We start from the raw sequence: 24,243 nt of genomic DNA, 5'->3' as shown, positions 1-24,243 counted from the left end.
ATGATTGTGCCTGGATTTCTATTCAAAATAGACATATTGTGAGACTTTCAACTTTCAGAGGGATAAACCGGCCTAAAGAAACAAAAGGGATCTGATAAAATAATAAGATAGATCAAGTGTTAAAGACTTTTATTGATAACATATATTACATATCAAAATTTATTATTTTCATACATAAATCATTAGTACGTAGTTATCATAACTTAAAATATGTCAATAAATATAAGTAGTTATCGTCGTAATTTATAACAGATGATTAAGATAAATACATAATAATACTCAAGATTAGTTAAAATATCTTACTTACTACGTGGGATAATCGTGTCTATCATCATCAACGAAATTTTATCCTAAAACCCTCCTCCAAGTTCCAAGTTATCCCAAAACCCTCCCAACACTTCTCTATATATATCAATTTTGTTTGTTTTCCTATAAGGCATAAGCCATTCAACAATCTCTCTCTTTACCTTCAATCCATGTAAGTTTCATGTTTCTATCTTCATCCTACACTTTTTTCCAGTTGATTCAAATGTTTGTGTTTTTTTATTTATGCAATTTTGATTGTTTATTAATCCTCTCTTTGGAGATTTATTGTTAAAATAATCAATTACACATCAATGACATGCAAAAAGTGTTATTTTAATGGGATCTCTATTATGGTTTTTGCTTAAACATGTCCATCAATTTCTTTAACAAGTCAAAAACTTTTGTGGGGTCTTCTATTTTCAATTCAACGCATTTATTCAGTTTATAAAAGCATGATTTTTCAATCTACTATTGTTCTATGTGATCTAGTTTAACTTAAGTTGGATTGTGTGTTTAAACAACTGCAGATTGTGTTTCAAATATGGCAAACCTTTCACCCTGTGTTTTCATAATTCTGTCCATGTGGTGTTGCACCACCATGGCTGAACCTGATGTCATGAAATACAAAGACCCGACACAGCCGTTAAACGTTCGGATAAAAGACTTAATCGGTCGAATGACTTTGCAAGAGAAAGTTGGTCAAATGGTACAGATTGATAGATCTGTAGCCACACCTGACGTAATGCGCAATTACTTCATAGGTGAGTTCATGTTCACTCATATTTGTTTTTTTTTTCTTTTTGTGCTGTATATGTTCATAAACTCATATGAACATATTTTGTGCAGGGAGTTTATTAAGCGGCGGAGGTAGTGTTCCGGCGAAAGAGGCATCACCGGAGACATGGATTAACATGGTGAATGACTTCCAAAGAGGATCATTATCTACTCGTTTAGGGATACCTATGATCTATGGGATCGATGCTGTTCATGGCAATAGTAATGTTTTTAATGCCACTATTTTCCCACATAATGTTGGCCTTGGAGTAACAAGGTAATAAAGTCCAATGTAATTTTGTTTAAGTATTGTTTTTGTTTGATTAATATTAATTTAATCTCCTATTATTGTGATTTTATAATAGGGATCCTGAGTTGGTTAAGAAAATTGGAGCTGCAACTGCTCTTGAAGTTCGAGCAACCGGGATTAACTACGCATTTGCACCTTGCGTTGCGGTAACTAGTTTATAACACATACATTTAAACATCTTAGTGACTGATTTAGTGAGTGACACTTTTGATGCACATTAATTAATAGGTTTGTAGGGATCCAAGATGGGGTCGTTGCTTTGAAAGTTTTAGCGAAGATCCTAATATCGTACGAGAAATGACTGAGATCATACCAGGACTTCAAGGGGAGATTCCTATTGATGGTCGAAAAGGTGTTCCTTTTGTTGATGGACAGTAAGTTTTCAAAAAGTTGTTTCCACGTCTCAAGTGCTTTTTTGGTCTGATCAAATGTTTATTTTGTTTATACGTTTAATTACCGTTTGGTGTTACAGAACAAAGATTGCAGCTTCGGCCAAACACTTTGTTGGCGATGGTGGAACGACAAGAGGCATCAACGAGAACGATACAGTCATAGATTTTCATGGTTTGTTGAGCATTCATATGCCGCCTTATTATGATGCAGTTAGGAAGGGTGTTGCAACCATCATGGTTTCTTACTCTAGCTGGAATGGAGTCAAAATGCATAGAAGCAAAGAACTTATAACTGGATTCCTCAAGAACATTCTCAAATTCAGAGTAAAACTGATCACCTTTATGCATCTTTAATCACATGATTTTACTTTTGTTTACAACTTCTAAATGTTTTCTTGGATGTTTTGAAGGGATTTGTGATATCAGATTTTCAAGGTATTGACAAGATGACCGATCCACCTCATGCTAACTACACTTGGTCTATTCAAGAGAGTGTTGGCGCTGGCATAGACATGGTTGGTTTAATTCGATTTATAATGTGCAAACACATTTTTTAATTTAATTGTGGGTGTGTTTAAGTTTCTTATTGTGTCAAACTGTTGCAGGTCATGGTTGGGTACAACTACTTTGAGTTTATCGACGGGCTAACCTATCTCGTGAACAACAATTACATCCCAATGAGTCGGATTGATGATGCTGTAAAAAGAATTTTACGGGTGAAGTTTGTGATGGGGTTGTTTGAAAACCCGTTAACTGATTTAAGCATGGCGAAATACCTTGGAGAACAGGTTTAGACCGATCGGTTTTCTTTGTATGATCAAGCGATATATGAACCGATAATTTGACATCTTTTTTTGCTGATAATTAAACAGGATCACCGAGATTTGGCTAGGGAAGCAGTAAGGAAATCTTTGGTCTTATTAAAGAACGGAAAATCTGTTGATCAGCCAATGCTTCCCCTACCTAAAAAATCGACAAAGATCTTGGTAGCCGGTACTCATGCTGATAACATTGGCAATCAGTGTGGTGGTTGGACCATTGAATGGCATGGGGAAAGTGGTAATATCACTAAAGGTATCCATATAAAAAACAATTATTATAATTTTTTTTTGGTGTTAACAATTAACAAGAGGTTTGCATTCCGTGTTACCAAGGGCTTTGGGCCCACTTTCTTGGGCCCCAAAATTCTATAAAAAATTATATGTAGGTAATATTGGCTTCGGGATTGTTCTACAAGAATCATCATAGGATAGAAAGCAAAATAATTTTTTTTTGACGAAAAGTTTCTCAATTTACTATCCGCTTTGAGTCCCAAAAATGCCTTGAGTCTGTCCTGATTTTCTTGACAAAAGTTGGTCAACATTAAGTAAAACATTAGAAATACAATCTTTTTATTGCATGGGGTATAACCCACATAAAAATAATTATCTTTCTTGATGCCAACAACAGGTACAACCATTTTATCTGCTGTGAAAAGCGCGGTTGACCCGACAACAGAAGTTGTATATGTAGAGAATCCGACTCCTGATTTCATCAAGTCCAACAATTTCGCATATGCCATTGTGGTAACCGGGGAGTATCCGTACTCAGAGTCATCTGGAGATAACCAGAACCTAACCATACCAGAACCTGGACCAACAACCATCATGAACGTATGTGAGTCGATGAAGTGTGTGGTGGTGCTAATGTCGGGCAGGCCCGTGGTGATCGAACCTTATGTTTCTAGCATGGACGCGTTGGTGGCTGCATGGCTTCCAGGGAGTGAAGGCCAAGGTGTGACTGATGTTTTGTTTGGTGACTATGGGTTCACGGGTAAGCTTGCACATACTTGGTTCAAGACCGTTGATCAACTTCCGATGAATGTTGGCGACCCGCATTATGATCCGTTGTACCCGTTCGGATATGGGCTCACAACTGAACCTACCAAAGGATTTTAGAGGTGCCTGGTGAGCATTTAAGGAAGTTTTAGAGTATATATAGTATTGAGTCATTACAGTGTTTTTACTTTGGTGTTTTTATTTTTATTTTTAATCAAAACAATTCTTTGAACACATATTATTTTATGCATAAAATATCAGAGGGTGATCCTATATAGTATATACACTGCTGTTACCTTTTCTTTGTTTTATTTCTGGTTGCTATGCTCTATTGAAAAGGATGGAAGTCTATTTTTAATTCTAGAATTCAAAGCAAATCAAACTTTTGAACATTTTTCTTCAAACTCTTTTGTATCTTTTAATTAAGGTGATTGAAGAACAAGACTGATTAAAACGTTGAAATCACAATATTTTTTTACAAAAACATATCGATATCCTTTTGAGCATATCACGAATTTGTATTTTTAAACCGAGTGCCACTACCATATTGGTACCGTAATGAACCGAACTGATACCGACTAAAATCGTGCAGGAGAATCCTACTAGTATTCTAATAACAATATAATCATATCATGACCGGCCTAGAATCTAGGATATTCAAAACTTTTCATATTTTAAACACTTTACTTTACTTGCTATTATATATTCTTATGTTCTCACTAAAGTCAAAGGAAACAACAAGCAATATGGGCCGTTAGATCAAGCTGAGATCAAATCTCTGCCGTTTAAAATATAACCCAAGAAATAAATTATTCACATGTATGAATATTTTGGTTATATATCGCTTGATTAGATGGCATCTAATTTTACATCATACCTCTTGCGTCTCAAGTGATACTAGTAATTCGACCTGCGCGTGTTGCAGCACGGATAGACTGCAAACACAGAATGAATTAGTCGAAGCGTTATATGATGCGTTAGCGATATGAAAACACGTGTTTTGACATATGCAATTTAACTCAATCGTATTGTGTGTGGATCAAAACCTAAAGTAAAAAAAAACATAAAACGTGTATAAAGGGAAAATTGACACGGGTTGAAATTTTACCTATAGCGTGTTGTGACAGTATCAAAACTTAGAGTAACTATAATTTATACTGTTGAACGAAAACGTATTATATTTGACCCAACTCGACACGTAAACCAACTCAAATCTATACGGGCACGTACATAAAAACGCGAACGTTAAAAATAGTTTTAGGGGTAAATACACAAATAGAAAGTTTGAAACTTGAGGGGTGTATAGTGAATTAACAGTGAAAGGGCCGAAATAAATTGTCATATGGTGAAAATTTGAGGGTTTGCCAATGGAAAATGCATAAAAGATAGAATTACTATATTACATCGTCTAAGAGCATTCACATTGGAGCCTTTAATTAATCTATACTCTATAATAAAAGAAACCTGATTTGGGACACGTGTCACTTCCTCATGCTTTCTCACCTATTTTCTTTTTATCTATGTTAAATAAATTAAATAACAATAACGTTATATAAAACTAATTAATATATAATCTTTTTCTTTTATCATGTTAAATAAATTAAATAACAATAACGTTATATCAAACTAATTAATATATAATCTTTTTCTTTTATCTTTACTAGAGGGTAGGCCCGTGCGATGCACGGCATGACCAACAGTTAGTGTCCTTCATTTTGTGGTGCGTTCGGGAAAAATGTTTATGCATGGATAAAAGGTGATTAGCCAAAAGACAATGTAAGAGAAGCCATACAAAACGTCATAAGAGCTAGTACCATAAGCCAGCCACACAAAATTTAAGACGTGCATAGCACAAGAAACTTTGTTTGCGGAATGTGTTTAAGAACAAACTTGTATGCCAAGTCTAAAAACATACATTACAGGAAAAAAACTTAAAGGAGTTCATAAAGCTTCCGGTTTATTCAATAATTCACGAAATCTTCTGCCGCTAATGCATGCCCATGTAGTCGCCCTTCCCCTTAGTAGTTTCTTGTCTACAACAGGTTTAAGCAAGTAAACATAAGCAACGGCTATGAGTTAGTCAAATCAAATATCTTAACATATGTGCACGCATGACTCTCCATACATGACTAACCCATAAAAATCATTTAGAGAATTCACTACCATATGAAAACCTTAAATCATATTACAATATGCTACAATAAATTAAATAAAACCAGACTAAATTGTAACTGCCTAAAAACTTGAAATGACTATTAAACGAACTTAAACATAGATAAATGAAGGTAAATGAACACACATAAACAAATTTTTAAGTGAACTAACTTATGAGTGTAGCGACTGCAGTATGCACGTAAAGAAACATGAAACAGTAACAAAATAGATTACAACCAGTCTGCCATTATTAACATCATAGATTTCTTATACATAAACTTTAACGCTAAGTAAAAATATCAACAACTACCATGAATATAAACAAAAGGTATTATAAGACCAATAAAGTATAGAAACAAAATGGAAGCGAGCGAAACAAAGCAGGTTAATTGGGCGAGGGAAGACTCTGTGTACTAACTTGCTTCTTTTATTCGGTAGGTGGGCACTCGTCATGAACCACCTAAGATTTAGAATGCAACAATGAGTGAAAGATATATGGTGTCAAAGTGTACATACCAAAAGCTATTCATCTTATTTGCTTAAAAAATTTATATTGTAGAGTTGGCATAGCATAACACTATAGCAGTATGATTTGCAACCTTATTGTGATCAAGTGTGAATGAGACCATTGAATGAATAATGGGAGTAGCAACAACAAATTTGTAGATTTGGCCGTTATAGGATGCCATCCTTGCCTTTCACGACCTTTGCTTGATGAGATACCCATGAAGTGTGAGTTAAACTCCAATTTGTGGGTTCTCCTTCAAGGCCTTTTTGCTGATTATTTTAAGCCAGTTTACAAATGATGAGCATAATGGTAAGCGAAGTTAGTTGCTTGTATTTCTTGAAGATAGAATACAAATATACTGATAACATGAACATACTGCAAGTAATGTTGCGGTATAATGTTCATAAGGCATGCAATTATGCTCCTTTGAATTATCAGCCAGCTTCAAAAAAATAAAAGATCTGTTAGTAACAATCTTCTTTGTCATTCATTAACACATTCAACAAAAAAGCTCTCATTCATTAAAAGGCCACAAACAGGATGAAATCATGAAATAAATCAACACAAAATAAACAAATCATTAAATAAGCTAAAATATATACTCACAATAGGACAATCCCGCCAAAACTCAGATAATGATTTCCTCTGCAGGCAAGGAAAAAGACAACTAATTAAGAAGAAATTAGACCAGAAATAGCAGAGCACAACAATTCTTCCACAATTAGAACAAAGAGACCACAAATTTAGTAACTAAAACATTATGATTATGCATTCTTATTCATATACATCAAATAAAATGAAAACCAATGAAAGTATGAAACTCACATTTCTCAAATAGCTGAACTGAAACAGAGGCAATGCACCTGTATCCACACGGTTACTGGTGTTCCTCAGTGAAAGCAAAATATCCATTTGTAACACCACCGTATATGTTATTATTTCCACTAACTCTTTCTACATCAAAACTCAAAATAATGCGACTAAACAAACTGGAAATAAAAACGTACCTGAACCAAATCAGAATACGAAAAGAAAAAACCCTTGCAATCAGACCTATGACACGAATAAAAAAGATCTGAACCCAATCAGAGGCGAGATGTATATGAGTATTTAAACAAACAAACCAACTAATCGTGCACGACTATCTCCATATAAGCGACATCCGGTCAGAATCGTGGCCGGAACCCTTTCTTTATCTTTCAGATGGTCCGTAATTGCTCATCAAAGTAACATTCCAAAATACATAAAACAGTTAAAGGAATTGCATATAACCATATTCAATACATATATTTGCATGAAACTTTTTTATAACCATCCAATTATTAAAGACGTATGAAGCTCTAAATCAGATAAAGACAAAAAAAAAACATACCAGTTGAGAGAAATAGCAGGGAATAGTGTAACATCTCGTATTTTCAATCTTTCTATTTTTGGCAAATCTGCTTGTACTTTCTATTTTTGTAAGTTGTACCTTTGTCGTATTGGATTCTATTCCCAAATTGTACTCGAGACTTGAAATCATAATGGAAATGCATGATTTTATTCATATTTGTGTTTATATGCTATGTTATGTTATTACACGTTGAAACACGTTGAAACTATGTTAAGCACGTAAAAACAGTGAAATTCCATCTAAATCTCAGCTCTTAAATTCATCGCTGCCAAGAGATTACCCTAAACCGTACGAAAATTGGGAATTCGTACGTTAATTCGGTTGAAATATCAAAATTTGGGTTAAAATGATTTTATACTATTTTATTAGTATTTTAAATAAATAAATTAATAACTAAAATTAAATAAATAAATAAATATATATTAAAAACTAAATTTTTATTGATTTTTAAGCATTTTTGTTAGTTAATCTAACCCCGTTAGTGAAAACCCGGTTAAATGAGCCTAACCAGGTTAATTTTATTAAAGGGCAGCACTAACTGAGTTAGAAAACTCAGTTAGTGGCTAACCCAGTTAGTTCAGTTAAAATCAAAAAGAACCAAAAAAAGGGGTTTTATGCGCGTGCCAGGGATCGAACCGGAGACCTCAACCTTCACAAACAACAACTTAACCAGTTTATCCTCCTTTCCGGAGCTGATAAATCTGGTTTCCTAATTCTCTTATACGCGATTTCAATCATTTCCTTTTTGAAAGTTGCCGCCCAAAACTGAAATTCAGCAACAGCAAGACTTTCCTTTCCTCGTGAGTTCATTTTTTTTAACAACCATATTTTCCATTTTCGAACATGTATCAAATCTCGCTGATTGAACAGGATCGAAGACTAATTTCGCGTTTCCGTTTTTAACACCAAGCAAGAATCCGGTTACCAAAGATAGGTGATTGGAAATCACCGGCAATTAATCACTCCCTTGTTTCCTAAATCCGACCACCCGAACCACTATATAAATACCCGGCACCTTTGTTCCAAAACCCACACCTCATTCACTCCCACAAACCGGTTTTGACACCTCTCGACACCTCTCACCGTTTCTCCTCACCGTAACCTTCTCGAATCCCTCACACCACCACCGGAACAACCTGCAGCCGCCGGAGCTTCGCCGGAGAAGACGACCTCGCCGGTAATCCGCCGACTTTTCTTCCGGTTATCTTTCCCGCCGTTTTGTTTCGTTCTTTTTCTTCATTTTGTCAACTGTTATTATTATTATTATTATTATTATTATTATTATTAGTATTATTTATTTAAATCAGAAGTTATTTGTATTTACATTTTTCAGAATTTCTTTATTAAATCAGAATTATTTTTATATAAATATATACTAATCAGAATTATTTTCTGATTTATTATTTAAATCAGAAATTTATTTTTTTAAATCAGAATTATTTTCAGAATTTATATTATTAATCAGAATTATTATTTCTTTTTAATTATTAAAACAGAATTTACACTTTACTAAATCAGAAATTCTAATAACAAAATTATTATTTAATTATTCAGATTTATTGTGTTATTAAATCAGAATTTATAATAACCAGAATTAATTTTTTAATAAATCAGAATTTATATTTTATATTATTAAATCAGAAATTATAATTAAAACAGAATTATCTAATTTACTAATTAATAAGATATTTTATAAATATAATCAGATTTATTATTTTTGTTAAAATTATTAATCTATAATATATATATATATATATATATATTAGAATTATCACTAAGTGCATATTATTTATACAATTAAAATTTTTAAGAAATAATATATTTGATACCATGTCAAAATCAGTATTTATTTTGCTTACTTATTTATAAATAAAATACAAGATATATAAAATAAGGCATATTGTTATTATTCCGTTTTGGAAATGTTAATATAATCTTTTGCCTTGTTAATTAAACAATCCGTAAATTCCCAATATTAATCAAATCCTCAAAATTAATAGGGTAATTCTCTTGTGCACGCTCTCTTTGGGGAAATCCTTGATTCTTAATTCTATTCCAAGAAATACGCAACGCACTCTAAGGTGAGTATACATGACCCATTTTCGTTTTACACTTTTGGGTGCAATATGTATTACATATCAAACATCACAACACGTTAAACATTTTATGCACACTCTATCCTTACTCTATGTGATACATTTTAATCATGTTAGACATGTTATGCTACTGTAAACACCTAATGACTATGTGTTCATTAACTTCGTACAAGCCTCCCCTAACAATGGTAGCGCTATAGGTTGAGAAACGCCCCTCCTGTTCTATGAGCAGGTATTGTTAGGTTTAACTATGTCAACCTACTCAAACTCGTTTGGGTACACTTTAATTGCGTTAAACTTTGGTTTGGGCACATAGAATAACATCGTTTCGAGTATATACTGTTTACATGGTATTGTATTCACATTTGGATATGAGCAACATTTTAAACACGTACTATGCTATGTATGAAAACTTGTATACTCGCCAACATGTTTTTGTTGACTTTATTTTAATACATATTGCAGGTTGAATGTTCAAGAATCAAGAAACAAGCTAGGATGGCTTTAGAAACCCATTTTAGCATTTTAGTTAATGATTGAATTTATGTTTGTTTATTTGAGACAATGTACCTTACCTTAGAAATTACTAAAATGATTTAATATATATTGTCACATTTAGTGTTATGTTGTTTTGAGCAATTTGTTCGTCTCATCCCGATGTTTCCGCCATCGGTTGGGGTGTGACAGATTGGTATCAGAGCCATAACTATAGGGAATTAGGTAGGATTGCCTTACTTGTCCCTAGTCTATAGTAGGAGTACTCTGATACCATATTGGTATCAGAGCCATAACTATAGGGAATTAGGAATGCCTTGCCTAGTCTATAGTTTAGGAGCTTTTTCACTATGTGTTGCTTAAAACAACTTCCTTTCTATCTACTTTGCTTCTCTCTATTTTCTTTTGGACTCTTAATATACATGCCTTTTCTAAGGCTAACACAATACACACTTGGAGGCTTTGAAGACACTCTTACAATACAATCGAAATGATTTATCAAGATAGGGGTGATTCCCACACTTGGTGATGATTTTCACTCAGCTATACTTTGATTTTTTTCACGAAATTTACCCTCAAGTTAGGAGTGATATCCAAACCTTGATGGGAGTTTTCCATTTCATATTCTAGTGGACCCTTATCTTTTGATAAGTACCAACCACATTAGGGTACGATGTTATCAAGTTAGAGGTGAAACTCGCATCTTGTTTAACTAGTCCCACTCCTCGATTTTCACTCTCGCCAAAGTTTCGATTTCCCAATCGATTAAGGATGTGTAGTAACTGGAAGGGTTAGGTACCGGTAGTCGGGACGTCCTGTCTAGGTTTGGCATTCGTATAAATCCATTAAGGACCCGTTGCCTACCTGGGGACCATCGATGAGAGTACTAATACCTATAGGCCAAAGCACGTTTCCTTAATTCGAGAAGGTCTTCGATTCACTTTGGAAGTGTCGTATGTTACGTTCCGTGACAATCCATATTTTACGTTAAATCTCTTTTTATGTTATCTCAATTATTATGTGTTTTACGTTTGAGCGTTTCATTCATTTCTAGCTAGAAAGTCACAATTTACACTATTGTCGTAACCTAAAACAATTAACGATACTCTCTCGTGAACAAACTAAATTTATTGTGCTTTCATTATACATGTTACACTATGTGGAAACTCATGACATTTTATTCATGTAATTCTATGTGAACAACAATGTGAAAAACAGTGTGCTATGTGATGCATTCATGAAACCAATGTTCCTAAATAAAAACCTTATGATCAAAGTCTCATTTTATAAACCTTTAGATATAATATTTTCAAAAGTTTCCTCTTAGATTTCGAGGACGAAATCTCCTAAAGTAGGGGAGACTGTAACATCTCGTATTTTCAATCTTTCTATTTTTGGCAAATCTGCTTGTACTTTCTATTTTTGTAAGTTGTACCTTTGTCGTATTGGATTCTATTCCCAAATTGTACTCGAGACTTGAAATCATAATGGAAATGCATGATTTTATTCATATTTGTGTTTATATGCTATGTTATGTTATTACACGTTGAAACACGTTGAAACTATGTTAAGCACGTAAAAACAGTGAAATTCCATCTAAATCTCAGCTCTTAAATTCATCGCTGCCAAGAGATTACCCTAAACCGTACGAAAATTGGGAATTCGTACGTTAATTCGGTTGAAATATCAAAATTTGGGTTAAAATGATTTTATACTATTTTATTAGTATTTTAAATAAATAAATTAATAACTAAAATTAAATAAATAAATAAATATATATTAAAAACTAAATTTTTATTGATTTTTAAGCATTTTTGTTAGTTAATCTAACCCCGTTAGTGAAAACCCGGTTAAATGAGCCTAACCAGGTTAATTTTATTAAAGGGCAGCACTAACTGAGTTAGAAAACTCAGTTAGTGGCTAACCCAGTTAGTTCAGTTAAAATCAAAAAGAACCAAAAAAAAGGGGTTTTATGCGCGTGCCAGGGATCGAACCGGAGACCTCAACCTTCACAAACAACAACTTAACCAGTTTATCCTCCTTTCCGGAGCTGATAAATCTGGTTTCCTAATTCTCTTATACGCGATTTCAATCATTTCCTTTTTGAAAGTTGCCGCCCAAAACTGAAATTCAGCAACAGCAAGACTTTCCTTTCCTCGTGAGTTCATTTTTTTTAACAACCATATTTTCCATTTTCGAACATGTATCAAATCTCGCTGATTGAACAGGATCGAAGACTAATTTCGCGTTTCCGTTTTTAACACCAAGCAAGAATCCGGTTACCAAAGATAGGTGATTGGAAATCACCGGCAATTAATCACTCCCTTGTTTCCTAAATCCGACCACCCGAACCACTATATAAATACCCGGCACCTTTGTTCCAAAACCCACACCTCATTCACTCCCACAAACCGGTTTTGACACCTCTCGACACCTCTCACCGTTTCTCCTCACCGTAACCTTCTCGAATCCCTCACACCACCACCGGAACAACCTGCAGCCGCCGGAGCTTCGCCGGAGAAGACGACCTCGCCGGTAATCCGCCGACTTTTCTTCCGGTTATCTTTCCCGCCGTTTTGTTTCGTTCTTTTTCTTCATTTTGTCAACTGTTATTATTATTATTATTATTATTATTATTATTATTATTATTATTATTATTATTATTATTATTATTATTATTATTATTATTATTAGTATTATTTATTTAAATCAGAAGTTATTTGTATTTACATTTTTCAGAATTTCTTTATTAAATCAGAATTATTTTTATATAAATATATACTAATCAGAATTATTTTCTGATTTATTATTTAAATCAGAAATTTATTTTTTTAAATCAGAATTATTTTCAGAATTTATATTATTAATCAGAATTATTATTTCTTTTTAATTATTAAAACAGAATTTACACTTTATTAAATCAGAAATTCTAATAACAAAATTATTATTTAATTATTCAGATTTATTGTGTTATTAAATCAGAATTTATAATAACCAGAATTAATTTTTTAATAAATCAGAATTTATATTTTATATTATTAAATCGGAAATTATAATTAAAACAGAATTATCTAATTTACTAATTAATAAGATATTTTATAAATATAATCAGATTTATTATTTTTGTTAAAATTATTAATCTATAATATATATATATATATATATATTAGAATTATCACTAAGTGCATATTATTTATACAATTAAAATTTTTAAGAAATAATATATTTGATACCATGTCAAAATCAGTATTTATTTTGCTTACTTATTTATAAATAAAATACAAGATATATAAAATAAGGCATATTGTTATTATTCCGTTTTGGAAATGTTAATATAATCTTTTGCCTTGTTAATTAAACAATCCGTAAATTCCCAATATTAATCAAATCCTCAAAATTAATAGGGTAATTCTCTTGTGCACGCTCTCTTTGGGGAAATCCTTGATTCTTAATTCTATTCCAAGAAATACGCAACGCACTCTAAGGTGAGTATACATGACCCATTTTCGTTTTACACTTTTGGGTGCAATATGTATTACATATCAAACATCACAACACGTTAAACATTTTATGCACACTCTATCCTTACTCTATGTGATACATTTTAATCATGTTAGACATGTTATGCTACTGTAAACACCTAATGACTATGTGTTCATTAACTTCGTACAAGCCTCCCCTAACAATGGTAGCGCTATAGGTTGAGAAACGCCTGTGACACCCCAGGAAAACCAGTGAACGATTGAACTTACCTAGCTTCCTCAGTGAGTGCATACCAAATTTCGGGACGAAATTTCCAATTAGTTGGGGATAATGTGACAACCCGTACTCTAGACTTATCTTGTGTAACGTTATATGCTCACGTGAACTATGTTACTTGAACGAATACATGATATGTTATGTGTTACACGGTTGTGTGATTTCGTGATTATATTGAATGTTGCATGTTACGTGATTTAATGTGATTGCATATGTTATTACTTGAACCGATTAGTGAAACATTTACAAGAACCCACTCGGTCCATATGGTTGGACTCGAGACCATGAGAAAACCCATGTGGGGGTTTCGGCCCACATCCCTTGTACGTACATATATACACACATTACCTCTAGGGTTTTAGTTTTACAAAACTTAGCAATCAAGAACACACACACACACCAAACGCTCTCTCTCTCTCTCTCTCGATCGGAACACAAGGCAGCCGACTCTCTCAAGTCTTGAAGTTTCTTGTAATCGGATCATCCCTCGTGCACACTCTTTAATCGGTTAGTGTCTATGGTTGGTTGTTTATACTTGTTGATGATGTTTCTTGCATGATAATCTAGGGCTATTGTATGTGATTAATGATGTTCATGTAATCGGCTCATGTATAAATCGGATAGTGTTGGTATAGCTCGAACGGATTGATAATCATATTAGCAGATTTATTTACACAAAGGCTAGGGTGCATGCTAGATAAAATCGGCTGGTTTGATAAATCCGATTGCATGTTTGTTCGATTTAATTGCTATTGTTCTTGATGATAATATGAATGTATGATGGATCGGTTGTTATGCATTGTTTGATCGGATATGTTTATGTATTGTTTTAGACAAGTGTTCTTGATATGTTTGGTATTAGGGTTTATAAGAATTAATGTTGCATTTCCCTGTTTGATCGATGAATTCTTGAATGGCAAACTGTTAGTTGATAATTGATTTTCGGAAACTGTTAACGATGATTGAATTGCCTAAATGAATTGCATAAAATCAGGAAAGTCGTTACACACACGGTTGCGACTCGGTAATGCTCGTTGCGAGTCGGAACCCCACTCGAGACCAAACAGCACAAGCCGCAATCATGGTTGCGAGTCAGATTGCGACTCGTAACCAAACCAGGATGAACCGAGACCATCTATTGCGACTCGTATCCAGCCGTTACGACTCGTAACCCCGTTGCGACTCGAGACCTGACTCGAGACCACCTAGTCTCGAAGGATATGCATCTGTCGAGATCTCCCTTGTTGCGACTCGAGATCTCTAGCCTCGAGTCGAGACCATGCACGTGCACATGATTGGACTTACACACTGACACGAGCCCAAATGATTGGGCCGGATAATTGGACTTGTTTATATCTCTGCTAATTGGACTGCTTATCTGGTTGGGCTAATATTGTCATTGGGCCGGGTTATGGTTGGGCCGAACACTTGGATTGTTTATCGGATTGATGTTACGTGTACATGTTTACCATGATCCTTGCATGCTTGCAACGTGTTAGCTTATGTGATACATACGTGCAATACTTGAACCAAACCTGACTTATGTAATAACCCTGTTAGGACGTGGTTGACCACTGTTAGTTCAAGAACTCTCTTTTTCTCTTTGTGTATCTGCCGAGCAACCCAAGGTGAGTTCACACAGCCAAGGCATGGGGTTCCCAGGGTGGGAATGGGATTGGATGATTATATGTGCATACTTAGTAAATGGAACTTAATGAGATAGGCCTCAGGGTGAGGTTGGTAAATGATGAGATACAGCTAGACTAGTATACCTACTTGAACTGATCTTCGCACACACGCCAGGGGTTGGCTGCGATATTATGACTGATCTTCGCACACATGCCTTGGAAAGGCCGCGAACTATATACTAAAACTTCGCACACATGCCAGGGTGGCTGCGATACAAATATACATAGTCTAGAATACTTGAGAACTTTCCCTAATCTTCGCATACATGCCGAAAGGGCCCGCGATACGAACCAATGCTATACATGAACAATGAACGAACTAGTACGATGCATGATTAGATAAACGAACGCAATGCTTGCTATACTACTCCATTACTGAACTTACTTACTGTGAACTCGCTCAACTAGTTTGTTGATTATTTGCTGCATGCCTTGCAGGACCTTAGGTACATTATGGAGCTTGCACAGGGAGGAGCAGGTCGTTGTGGGCAAAGGATCATGAATGATGTTTCAACACTTATGTTAAATCATACATACTATTGTTTGGGTTACTTAAATGCTTCCGCTATACTTAACTACTTTATACGTTCTATATGATTGGTGGTTAGGATCCTGGTCATGTCACGCCTCCAAGCGGTAATACTCCGCGTGTGGATTTTGGGGGTGTGACAACGCCCCTCCTGTTCTATGAGCAGGTATTGTTAGGTTTAACTATGTCAACCTACTCAAACTCGTTTGGGTACACTTTAATTGCGTTAAACTTTGGTTTGGGCACATAGAATAACATCGTTTCGAGTATATACTGTTTACATGGTATTGTATTCACATTTGGATATGAGCAACATTTTAAACACGTACTATGCTATGTATGAAAACTTGTATACTCGCCAACATGTTTTTGTTGACTTTATTTTAATACATATTGCAGGTTGAATGTTCAAGAATCAAGAAACAAGCTAGGATGGCTTTAGAAACCCATTTTAGCATTTTAGTTAATGATTGAATTTATGTTTGTTTATTTGAGACAATGTACCTTACCTTAGAAATTAATAAAATGATTTAATATATATTGTCACATTTAGTGTTATGTTGTTTTGAGCAATTTGTTCGTCTCATCCCGATGTTTCCGCCATCGGTTGGGGTGTGACAAATAGAGCAACCGCACCTCGAAAAGTGATAAGGAGTCCCTTGCCGGAGGAGTAGAGGAGAAGAGCAGGCGGAAAATGCGGATGACACTTCGTATACCACCTTCGATCCTCCGTTACCTTACCTTGACTGAAGTCGTTACCCCATCACATCACCAGGTTCGTTCTTCGGAACCCTAGTCGTCACTCAAAGATGTGGCTGCTGACCACCGACGAACTACCGTCACCATCGTCACTATATGTCACCCTTGAGCGGTGATGTTACCCCCATCACCCTCGTCGTCATCTCCTGAGTAACAGATGATCACCGGGTAATGTAGCCGGCGACCGTCCACTCTCTCTCCAGGCCCCTCTCTCTTTCTTTAACCCTGGATGTATCTAACTTTGTAGACGTAGTGTTATGTGAATGTGAATGTGAAAAGGAAGTAAATAATAGTTGATAAATTGATAAATAAATAAATTTTAATTAAAAGTAAACGATTCAATTGCAATTGCAAGTTGTAGGAAACTCTTTAGTTTCCAAGGAGTTATTGAGAAAAAAGGGTAACCAGGGATTAATGTTAAAGTTAAATAGGTAAATTACTTCTCTTTGAATTCCATTTAATATTTTTTAACTTAAAGACTTTTAATTTACCTCTATTTCATTATTTGTAAACTTTTAGATTATGATTTTGGAATATATTTTTTAACTACACTAACAATTTATGTTAAAATATTGATTATCTAAAATAACTTATATAAAAAAACATATTGTTATACAATATACGTTTGTTTTTTTCAAGTCGTAATAAATTTTTCTTTAGCCTAAATCTTAGTTCGATCATCAACATTATAATTGTTTTGAAGCAGGAGCTAACTTTCCATTTTTTTGTGTAATGCTATTTCAGAAATCTAATTGTCATGTTTTAAACATTCAAAAAAATATTGAAAAAACTGTTTTACAGCAAAAGTAAATTTTTAAACCATGGTCGCATGACTGTTTTCTTTAAAAAAAATAATGCTTAAGAGATATGACGTATTATATATAAGCAAAACTTTCAATTTTCACATAACAGAGGCAGAAGCTTATAAAAAAATAGACAGGGCTTATAAAAAAAATGAATTCATATCATTAGGTTAATATCTTATTTGTAAACAATTATATTACACACTAAATCATAAAATATGTAAGTAATGGTATTAGAAAGGGGAAAAATGTAATAATCATTTAATAAGTTCATTAAGGGTAAAATAGTAATTCAATAGGAGTGATTTTAATAAAATGGGTAAATATGTAATATGTATGGTTTAAAAGGGGGAAATATGTAATTGATTTTATGGGTTGGGTATATATGTAATAAATGATCTTAGGAGGGTGATATATGTAAATGACCTCATTTAAAACAACCATAAATTTTGGTTTTAAAATAGAACATATAACTAAACTTTAGAATATATATAGATTATTATTATTTATTTAATTATTTAATTATATTGTTAATGTTGGATAGCTTTTTAGTATCCTGTCTACGTTTTATTATTGATATCCCTCTTTCCCTTCTCAACTTCTATCTACAAAGCCTAATTCCAAAATCCTCAATCGTATAGTTCCGATTCGTCTGAGTGAAGAAAAAACAACCGGTTCAATGGCAGTGGCGACCCCAATTTGTCTGGGTGAAGAAAAACAACCGGTTCAATGGCAGTGGCGACACCCAACTGGTCCACGGCGGCAGATGTGGTGGTGTACGATGGTAATGGCCTGAACTATGGCGGCGAGTGGTTGCATTGGCTGTGTGGCGGATCTATAAATCTGAACAAAACGAATCAGATCTTATACCTTTGTAGCCGGATAAACAACATCCCAGCCAATACGCTGATGTGGATTTGATGATACGCTGAGTGGTTGCAAGCATTATAGTAAGTTTCGATTTTGATGTTGTTTGACCCTTTTTTTCTTTCAAGCATATCATTGAACAGTTATTGAGAAGTCTGGTCAAGAGTTGAAGAGGATACGTGCTGATGTGGAAAGATTACCCGATCTGCAGATTGAACTTGATGGCTTGAAACAAGAACACCAGAAATTACGGTTAGTAAATTGCATTGTGGTTTCTACTTTTTTATATTTATAGGTTGAAATTTTGATCCATTTACTTGTGAATAAAGCAACTCGGGTTGTCTTTAATCTCTAATGCGTCAAACGAGTAAAATTAAAAGAAAATTTACTTAAAAGCGGGTCAAACGGATTGAAAGTCGATGTTTTTGCTTCAGATGCTTGGGATGGTTTTCAGTTAGATATCAAAGTGTTTTAAATTTAAAAATTCTAGATAAAATTAGTTTTATCTAAAGTTGTTATAAATTCTAGATAAAATTAGTTTTTATCTAAAGTTGTTATAAATTCTAGATAAAATCAATTTATCTAAATTTATTATAAAATCAGTTTTATGAAATTCTAGATAAATCAGTTTTTAATATAAAAATTCTAGATTAAATCAATTTTATCTAAAAAAGTTATTATAAAATCAGTTTTTATTAAATTCTAGATAAAATCAGTTTTATCTAAAGTTATTATAAAATCAGCTTTAAAAATTCATGATAACCCAAAAAAAAAAAACATTATCTGTTTATACATCTTTACCTTATAAATAGTAGACTTAATCATTTTAAATAATCAGAGCTCATTCTAAACAATCAGAGATGGAAGGGAGAAGTCTAATCTATTTGAATGATATTGATGACAAAACAACAGCTTTTACGATAAAGGTAAAAGTACTTAGGCTTTGGAGAAAACCAAATCCCAAAAAGGTTGGTGAGATATGGGCTATTGAGATGGTGCTCATGGATGAAAAGGTACATCTTTAACAACTTTAATTAGTTTATACGTATTTACTTAAGGATTTTTCAAGTTTTTTTAACATACATTATTTTTCATTATAATGTCAGGGGACCAAAGTGCAAGCCACTGTATGGAGTAATAACTTTAAAAGACATGAAAAAATGTTAGAAGAAAATGAATGTTATACAGTTTTTAAACCCCGAGTTGATGAAAGTAATCCAAAGTTTAAACATTTTGACACCAAATATGTGCTGACCTTCAATTTTGAAACAACTATTAGAAAGTGCAACAACTTCATAGGCCCAACATATGGGTTTGAGTTGTCATCATTTAAGGCTATTAAAGATGGTGGAGTTTCATCAAAATTTCGAATCGGTTCGTTTCCTAAACCAAGCAAACTAATAATATACCCGTTATAATCAAGTTTTATTATTATAAGTTTTTTTTCCTTTCATTGTAGACTTTATTGGTTATGTTGAGAAATGGTTTCCAAGGGAAGATACAACAACACGACATGGAAAAACGTCCTACAAGATGGACTTAATTTTGAGAGATTTGGAGTTTGTTTTTCTTTTAAATATCGTTTTTCTATTAACTTTTTCATACTTTATTGCTTCTTATTCATTAAATTAATAACAAATTCAGGGGTATTGCCTTAACGTTGACATTGTGGGAGGAATATTGCGATCAGATGCAAGAGTACATCTCAAAAAATAAGGCAGAAGTACATGTTGTACTTATCGTACAATTTGGTAGCATCACTGACTACAAAGGTTTGTCAAATTTTTGTAGATTTAACTTTTTATATTTAGTTATTATACTGACTTACTATATGTTTCGCCTTAGGCAACATCAATGCCTCAAACGCTTTCAATATCACTAAGTTGTTCATCAATGAACGCAATGAAAAGATTAGTAATTTTAGAAGAAGGCAAAATCCACATGCTTTGTGATAATAGATATATTTCCATAATGTAAGTATTGTTGATTACACAATCGTTTACATCTTTAACAGTTACATTGCAAAAAATTCTGTTGGTCGGATTAGTGAAATTACCAAGGTTTGTTCAATCTATAATTTATGAGTCATCCTAATTAAACATTAAACCTTACATATTTACGTACGTTTTTGCAGGTTATGCATGTTATTGTTGTTGGTACAGTTAGAGCTGTAAACAAAGACAACGGTTGGTATTATCTAGGTTGTGAAAGTTGTAATCGCAAGGCTTCCCCAAGTTTGATATTCCCAGAAGACGATGATGGAAGTGATGATATTGATATGAAAGAAGTTTTAATATGTACTAATAAGGATTACAAAAGAGATGTCGTACCGGCGATTTACATGTATTTAGTCAACATATACTATTATCATATATATCGTACTATTCAACGACATTAACATATACATTTACTTGCTATTGTAATGATTTTGAAAAAATAATTTTGTTTGGGTTTTCAGGTACAAACTTTCACTACAAGTAGAGGATTCTACAGGAACCGTAAATCTAACTCTATTTGACCGTGACACAGTAAAACTTTTGGGTTTATCCGCCAAACAAATGGTTGACAAATATGTAAAGGTAATTTGATTTTCTTTATACCTGGTCAATGCTAGTGTTTTTCAAATACTATCCCAATCTTTTAATATTGCTCGAATGTTTGTAATGTTCTCAAATTCTAGCAGTCTTCTGGTGGTGATAAAGTTACACCTGTTGAATCCGATTCCTTCGTCGACAAAAAGTATGCATTTAAAATTCGTGTTGGAACGTATAATGTGGACAAGAAGGTTGATGGATTTTCTATCTACAAGTTAGTGGATGATCCAGCTATAATTTCAACACTTGAAAAGAAGTTTGATGTTCCGGTATGTAGTTAAAATTTACTTTCATGCCTCTTAAAATTGTTATAACCAATAGTTAAACGTATTTCAAAACTATTTATCTTGAAATGTCAGCTGATTTGGAGTGATCCCTAAACAATAGAGTCTATGTCTTTCATGTAGTTGTTGGTGGACTTTGATTCCTGCCGTCAACACTGGTTGGTTGGTTGCTTGTGTTTTGCCACCTAAATTGTCCTCCCCAATAGCCAATGTTTTAAATTTTGATAGAATAACATTTAATCATTTAGCTTACCATTATTTTTTACAAAACTGCTAATTGGATTAGATAGAGTAAAAAATGATTAACTGTGTATCTTCTGAACATATAATCCAGTAAATTCATACAATTTACATAGTGCTAACCAATAGTTAAACGTGACAGGTAGAAAAAAATAGCTCAATGAATCTCCCCCCAACTGCTTCGTCGTCACAAAGTGATGCAACATCGCTGCCCAACAATAACGAGATTATGAAGAGTAATGTTGATCTCAAACGCACCTTGGAAGATTGTTATGATCTACAAAATTCGTCTTCATTTACTCCAACAAAAAGTCGAAAAAGTCAACCAGAAGATGATGTCAAGGCTTAATCAAAAGACAAACTCTTTTGGTTGTAAATAAAAGCATAAGAACCTTTGGAAAAAAAGTGTTATTGTTTTGAAGTTGAAAGTAGGCAGACTACTTTTCAATTTTGTACTTTTAAACTATCCTATATATTGTTAACTATATTTTTAAAAATAAACAAAATAAAACCACCCCTCATTTGTTAAACCGCGTGTACACGCGGGTTTTAACCTAGTATATTATATATAATATAGAGGAAGAAATAGAGGAAACAACAAAAATACCACTACATTGGAATCTCTATAATAGAGAAAATTTTATAGATATTAAAGTACACCTCTATATGTAGAGCCTCATATCTAAGTCTTTATATTTGTGACTATGTAGGAAAGAGAAAGAGATAATAAAATAAGTGATTGTGGGGGGGGGGGGATATTCCACGGTCCTCCCAACCGCCGAGGTGATCCCACCTCGCAGACCGCCACCCAGCAAGCCTGAGTCTGGGGGTAAATCCGCTACCGTAGGGGCATTGGGAACGAGTAAGACTCGAACCCGCCACCTCCGGGTTAGAATGCGGGCTGGTGGCCATTGGGCTGACACCCAATGGTTTAAAATAAGTGATTGTGAGTAAGATATAGATAAAGAGTTGGATATAAGAGGTTTTGAAGAACAAACATAATTTAAAGAAAAATATGTTTTTTTATTAAATTATAAAGATGAAGATAAAGGCTTGAATGTGAATGGTCTATATGATAAACATGTGATACTTAAATACATAAATTAAAACGTTATCTAAATGAGGGAAACATGATGATTACATATGCTCAATTAACCATTATCCTTGAACAACAAAATCACATGTCTAAGCAAATGGCAATAATTAAAGTATGTCCTTAATACAAATAAAGATAAAGATACTTGTATATATATGACCGATATGATTACAATAATATAAATAAAATAACTATAATTTTTTTTGTTTGCATATTTATTTAAACATGAAAACCTGTGAATACTTTTTTGGACGGTTTTAAAGTTTTTGTGGAATAATTAACATTAATATCCACCATTAATATTATCTTATAATTATATTTCGTTGGCGTTTCTTAAAAAATATTTATCAAAAGAGTGTTCTTGTTTATTTTGTATTTTTCTTTTCTTTTTTTAACTAAAATATTAAACTTTGTTTAGATTTCCATTAAATTAATCAAATATCTATTTATTTATTCTTTAATTATTAATATTTTTTCAATCAATCTAATATTTTTTGCATTTATTTGATTTTTCCAATTAACTCTTTATACCTTTTTAACAATGATTTTTAATCAACACAATCTCTTTAAATGAATCATGAACAAAAAAAATTGTAGTTAACAAACAATAACCATTAACTAAACAAACAGAATAAAAAATCAAAGAATTTGTAATTAGGAAAGAACAAAAGGTAATCCACCAAGAACTAGTTTAATACCCGTCCGTTGGACGGGTTATGCTAACAACGTAACAAACAAAGATAATCTATATTGAGGGTGTTTGGGATTGCTTCTCCTTTTCTTCTTTTTGAAAAAAGTCACAACCATCTAATTTTTACTTTTCTATATTGAGGGTGTTTGGGATTACTTCTCCTTTTCTACTCTTTTGAAAAAAGTCACAACCATCTAGTTTAATACCCGACCGGTGGACGGGTTACATTCAACAACGTAAAAAAAGATGATCAATAATAAGTATACACAAATTTAAACAACATTACAAACAAAAACACATTCTTCAATTTATAAAAGAAAACGAACGTCAATGCTTTAATACCCGTGCGTTACACCTTTTTAATATTGTGATGTTAAAGGATAAAAGAAACGTACCTCTTCCCAATCTTAAAGGACGTGTTTAGATATCTACTAAGAATAAAGGCAATCCTTGTAGGATCACTTGGTGATGTGCTCTATCATTAAAGCAGAGAGATACAAATGAGAAATGTGGCGTGGAATGAGAAAAATAGAAAAAAATAATAGCATCGACCTAGGGTTTTCAATGCTACTTGACACATATTGGCTCTGTATTCAGTGCTCAATGTTGATCCTTCAATAATTTGTAACTGGACCAAGAGCATAGAATATTGAAGACAAGAAAAAAAAAGACCAAAAACTCAAAATTA

General features: G+C 33.3%; 2 protein-coding genes and 2 long non-coding RNA genes across 5 annotated transcripts; 2 read left to right on the top strand and 2 right to left on the bottom strand.

Moving 5' to 3' along the window:
- The first annotated feature begins 366 nt into the window (after nucleotides 1–366).
- On the top strand, nucleotides 367–3,881 carry LOC110904334 (beta-glucosidase BoGH3B). The gene is made up of 10 exons (XM_022150178.2): nucleotides 367–478; nucleotides 834–1,067; nucleotides 1,153–1,357; nucleotides 1,446–1,536; nucleotides 1,619–1,764; nucleotides 1,863–2,106; nucleotides 2,193–2,297; nucleotides 2,388–2,570; nucleotides 2,655–2,856; nucleotides 3,232–3,881. Exons 2-10 carry the CDS (start codon nucleotides 848–850, stop codon nucleotides 3,717–3,719), a joined length of 1,884 nt encoding a protein of 627 aa, XP_022005870.1. The 5' UTR covers nucleotides 367–478; nucleotides 834–847; the 3' UTR covers nucleotides 3,720–3,881.
- Nucleotides 3,882–5,466: 1,585 nt separating this feature from the next.
- LOC118486720 lies at nucleotides 5,467–6,420 on the bottom strand. The gene is made up of 3 exons (XR_004879643.1): nucleotides 6,353–6,420; nucleotides 6,172–6,213; nucleotides 5,467–5,632 (listed from the first exon to the last, which is right to left on the bottom strand). It is a non-coding gene; the product is annotated as an uncharacterized LOC118486720 (long non-coding RNA).
- Nucleotides 6,421–6,500: 80 nt separating this feature from the next.
- On the bottom strand, nucleotides 6,501–16,994 carry LOC118486719. Of its 2 annotated transcripts, XR_004879642.1 has the most exons (6): nucleotides 16,858–16,994; nucleotides 7,269–7,314; nucleotides 7,087–7,150; nucleotides 6,868–6,906; nucleotides 6,638–6,703; nucleotides 6,501–6,530 (listed from the first exon to the last, which is right to left on the bottom strand). It is a non-coding gene; the product is annotated as an uncharacterized LOC118486719 (long non-coding RNA). The 2 variants fall into 2 exon arrangements; XR_004879641.1 differs by lacking the exon at nucleotides 16,858–16,994 and having other exon boundaries at nucleotides 7,269–7,612.
- A 1,518-nt stretch (nucleotides 16,995–18,512) lies between these two features.
- On the top strand, nucleotides 18,513–22,117 carry LOC110907590 (replication protein A 70 kDa DNA-binding subunit A-like). Its single transcript, XM_022152549.1, has 12 exons — nucleotides 18,513–18,567; nucleotides 18,794–18,902; nucleotides 19,489–19,663; nucleotides 19,757–20,024; nucleotides 20,110–20,209; nucleotides 20,295–20,422; nucleotides 20,496–20,580; nucleotides 20,665–20,710; nucleotides 20,785–20,993; nucleotides 21,109–21,229; nucleotides 21,331–21,513; nucleotides 21,911–22,117. Exons 1-12 carry the CDS (start codon nucleotides 18,513–18,515, stop codon nucleotides 22,115–22,117), a joined length of 1,686 nt encoding a protein of 561 aa, XP_022008241.1.
- The last annotated feature ends 2,126 nt before the right edge of the window (nucleotides 22,118–24,243 follow it).

The sequence above is a fragment of the Helianthus annuus genome, chromosome 14 (genome assembly GCF_002127325.2).
Source record: "Helianthus annuus cultivar XRQ/B chromosome 14, HanXRQr2.0-SUNRISE, whole genome shotgun sequence".
NCBI lineage: Eukaryota > Viridiplantae > Streptophyta > Magnoliopsida > Asterales > Asteraceae > Helianthus > Helianthus annuus.
Note: the sequence above shows the minus strand (reverse complement) of the source record. Positions and strands in the feature narration are given on the sequence as shown.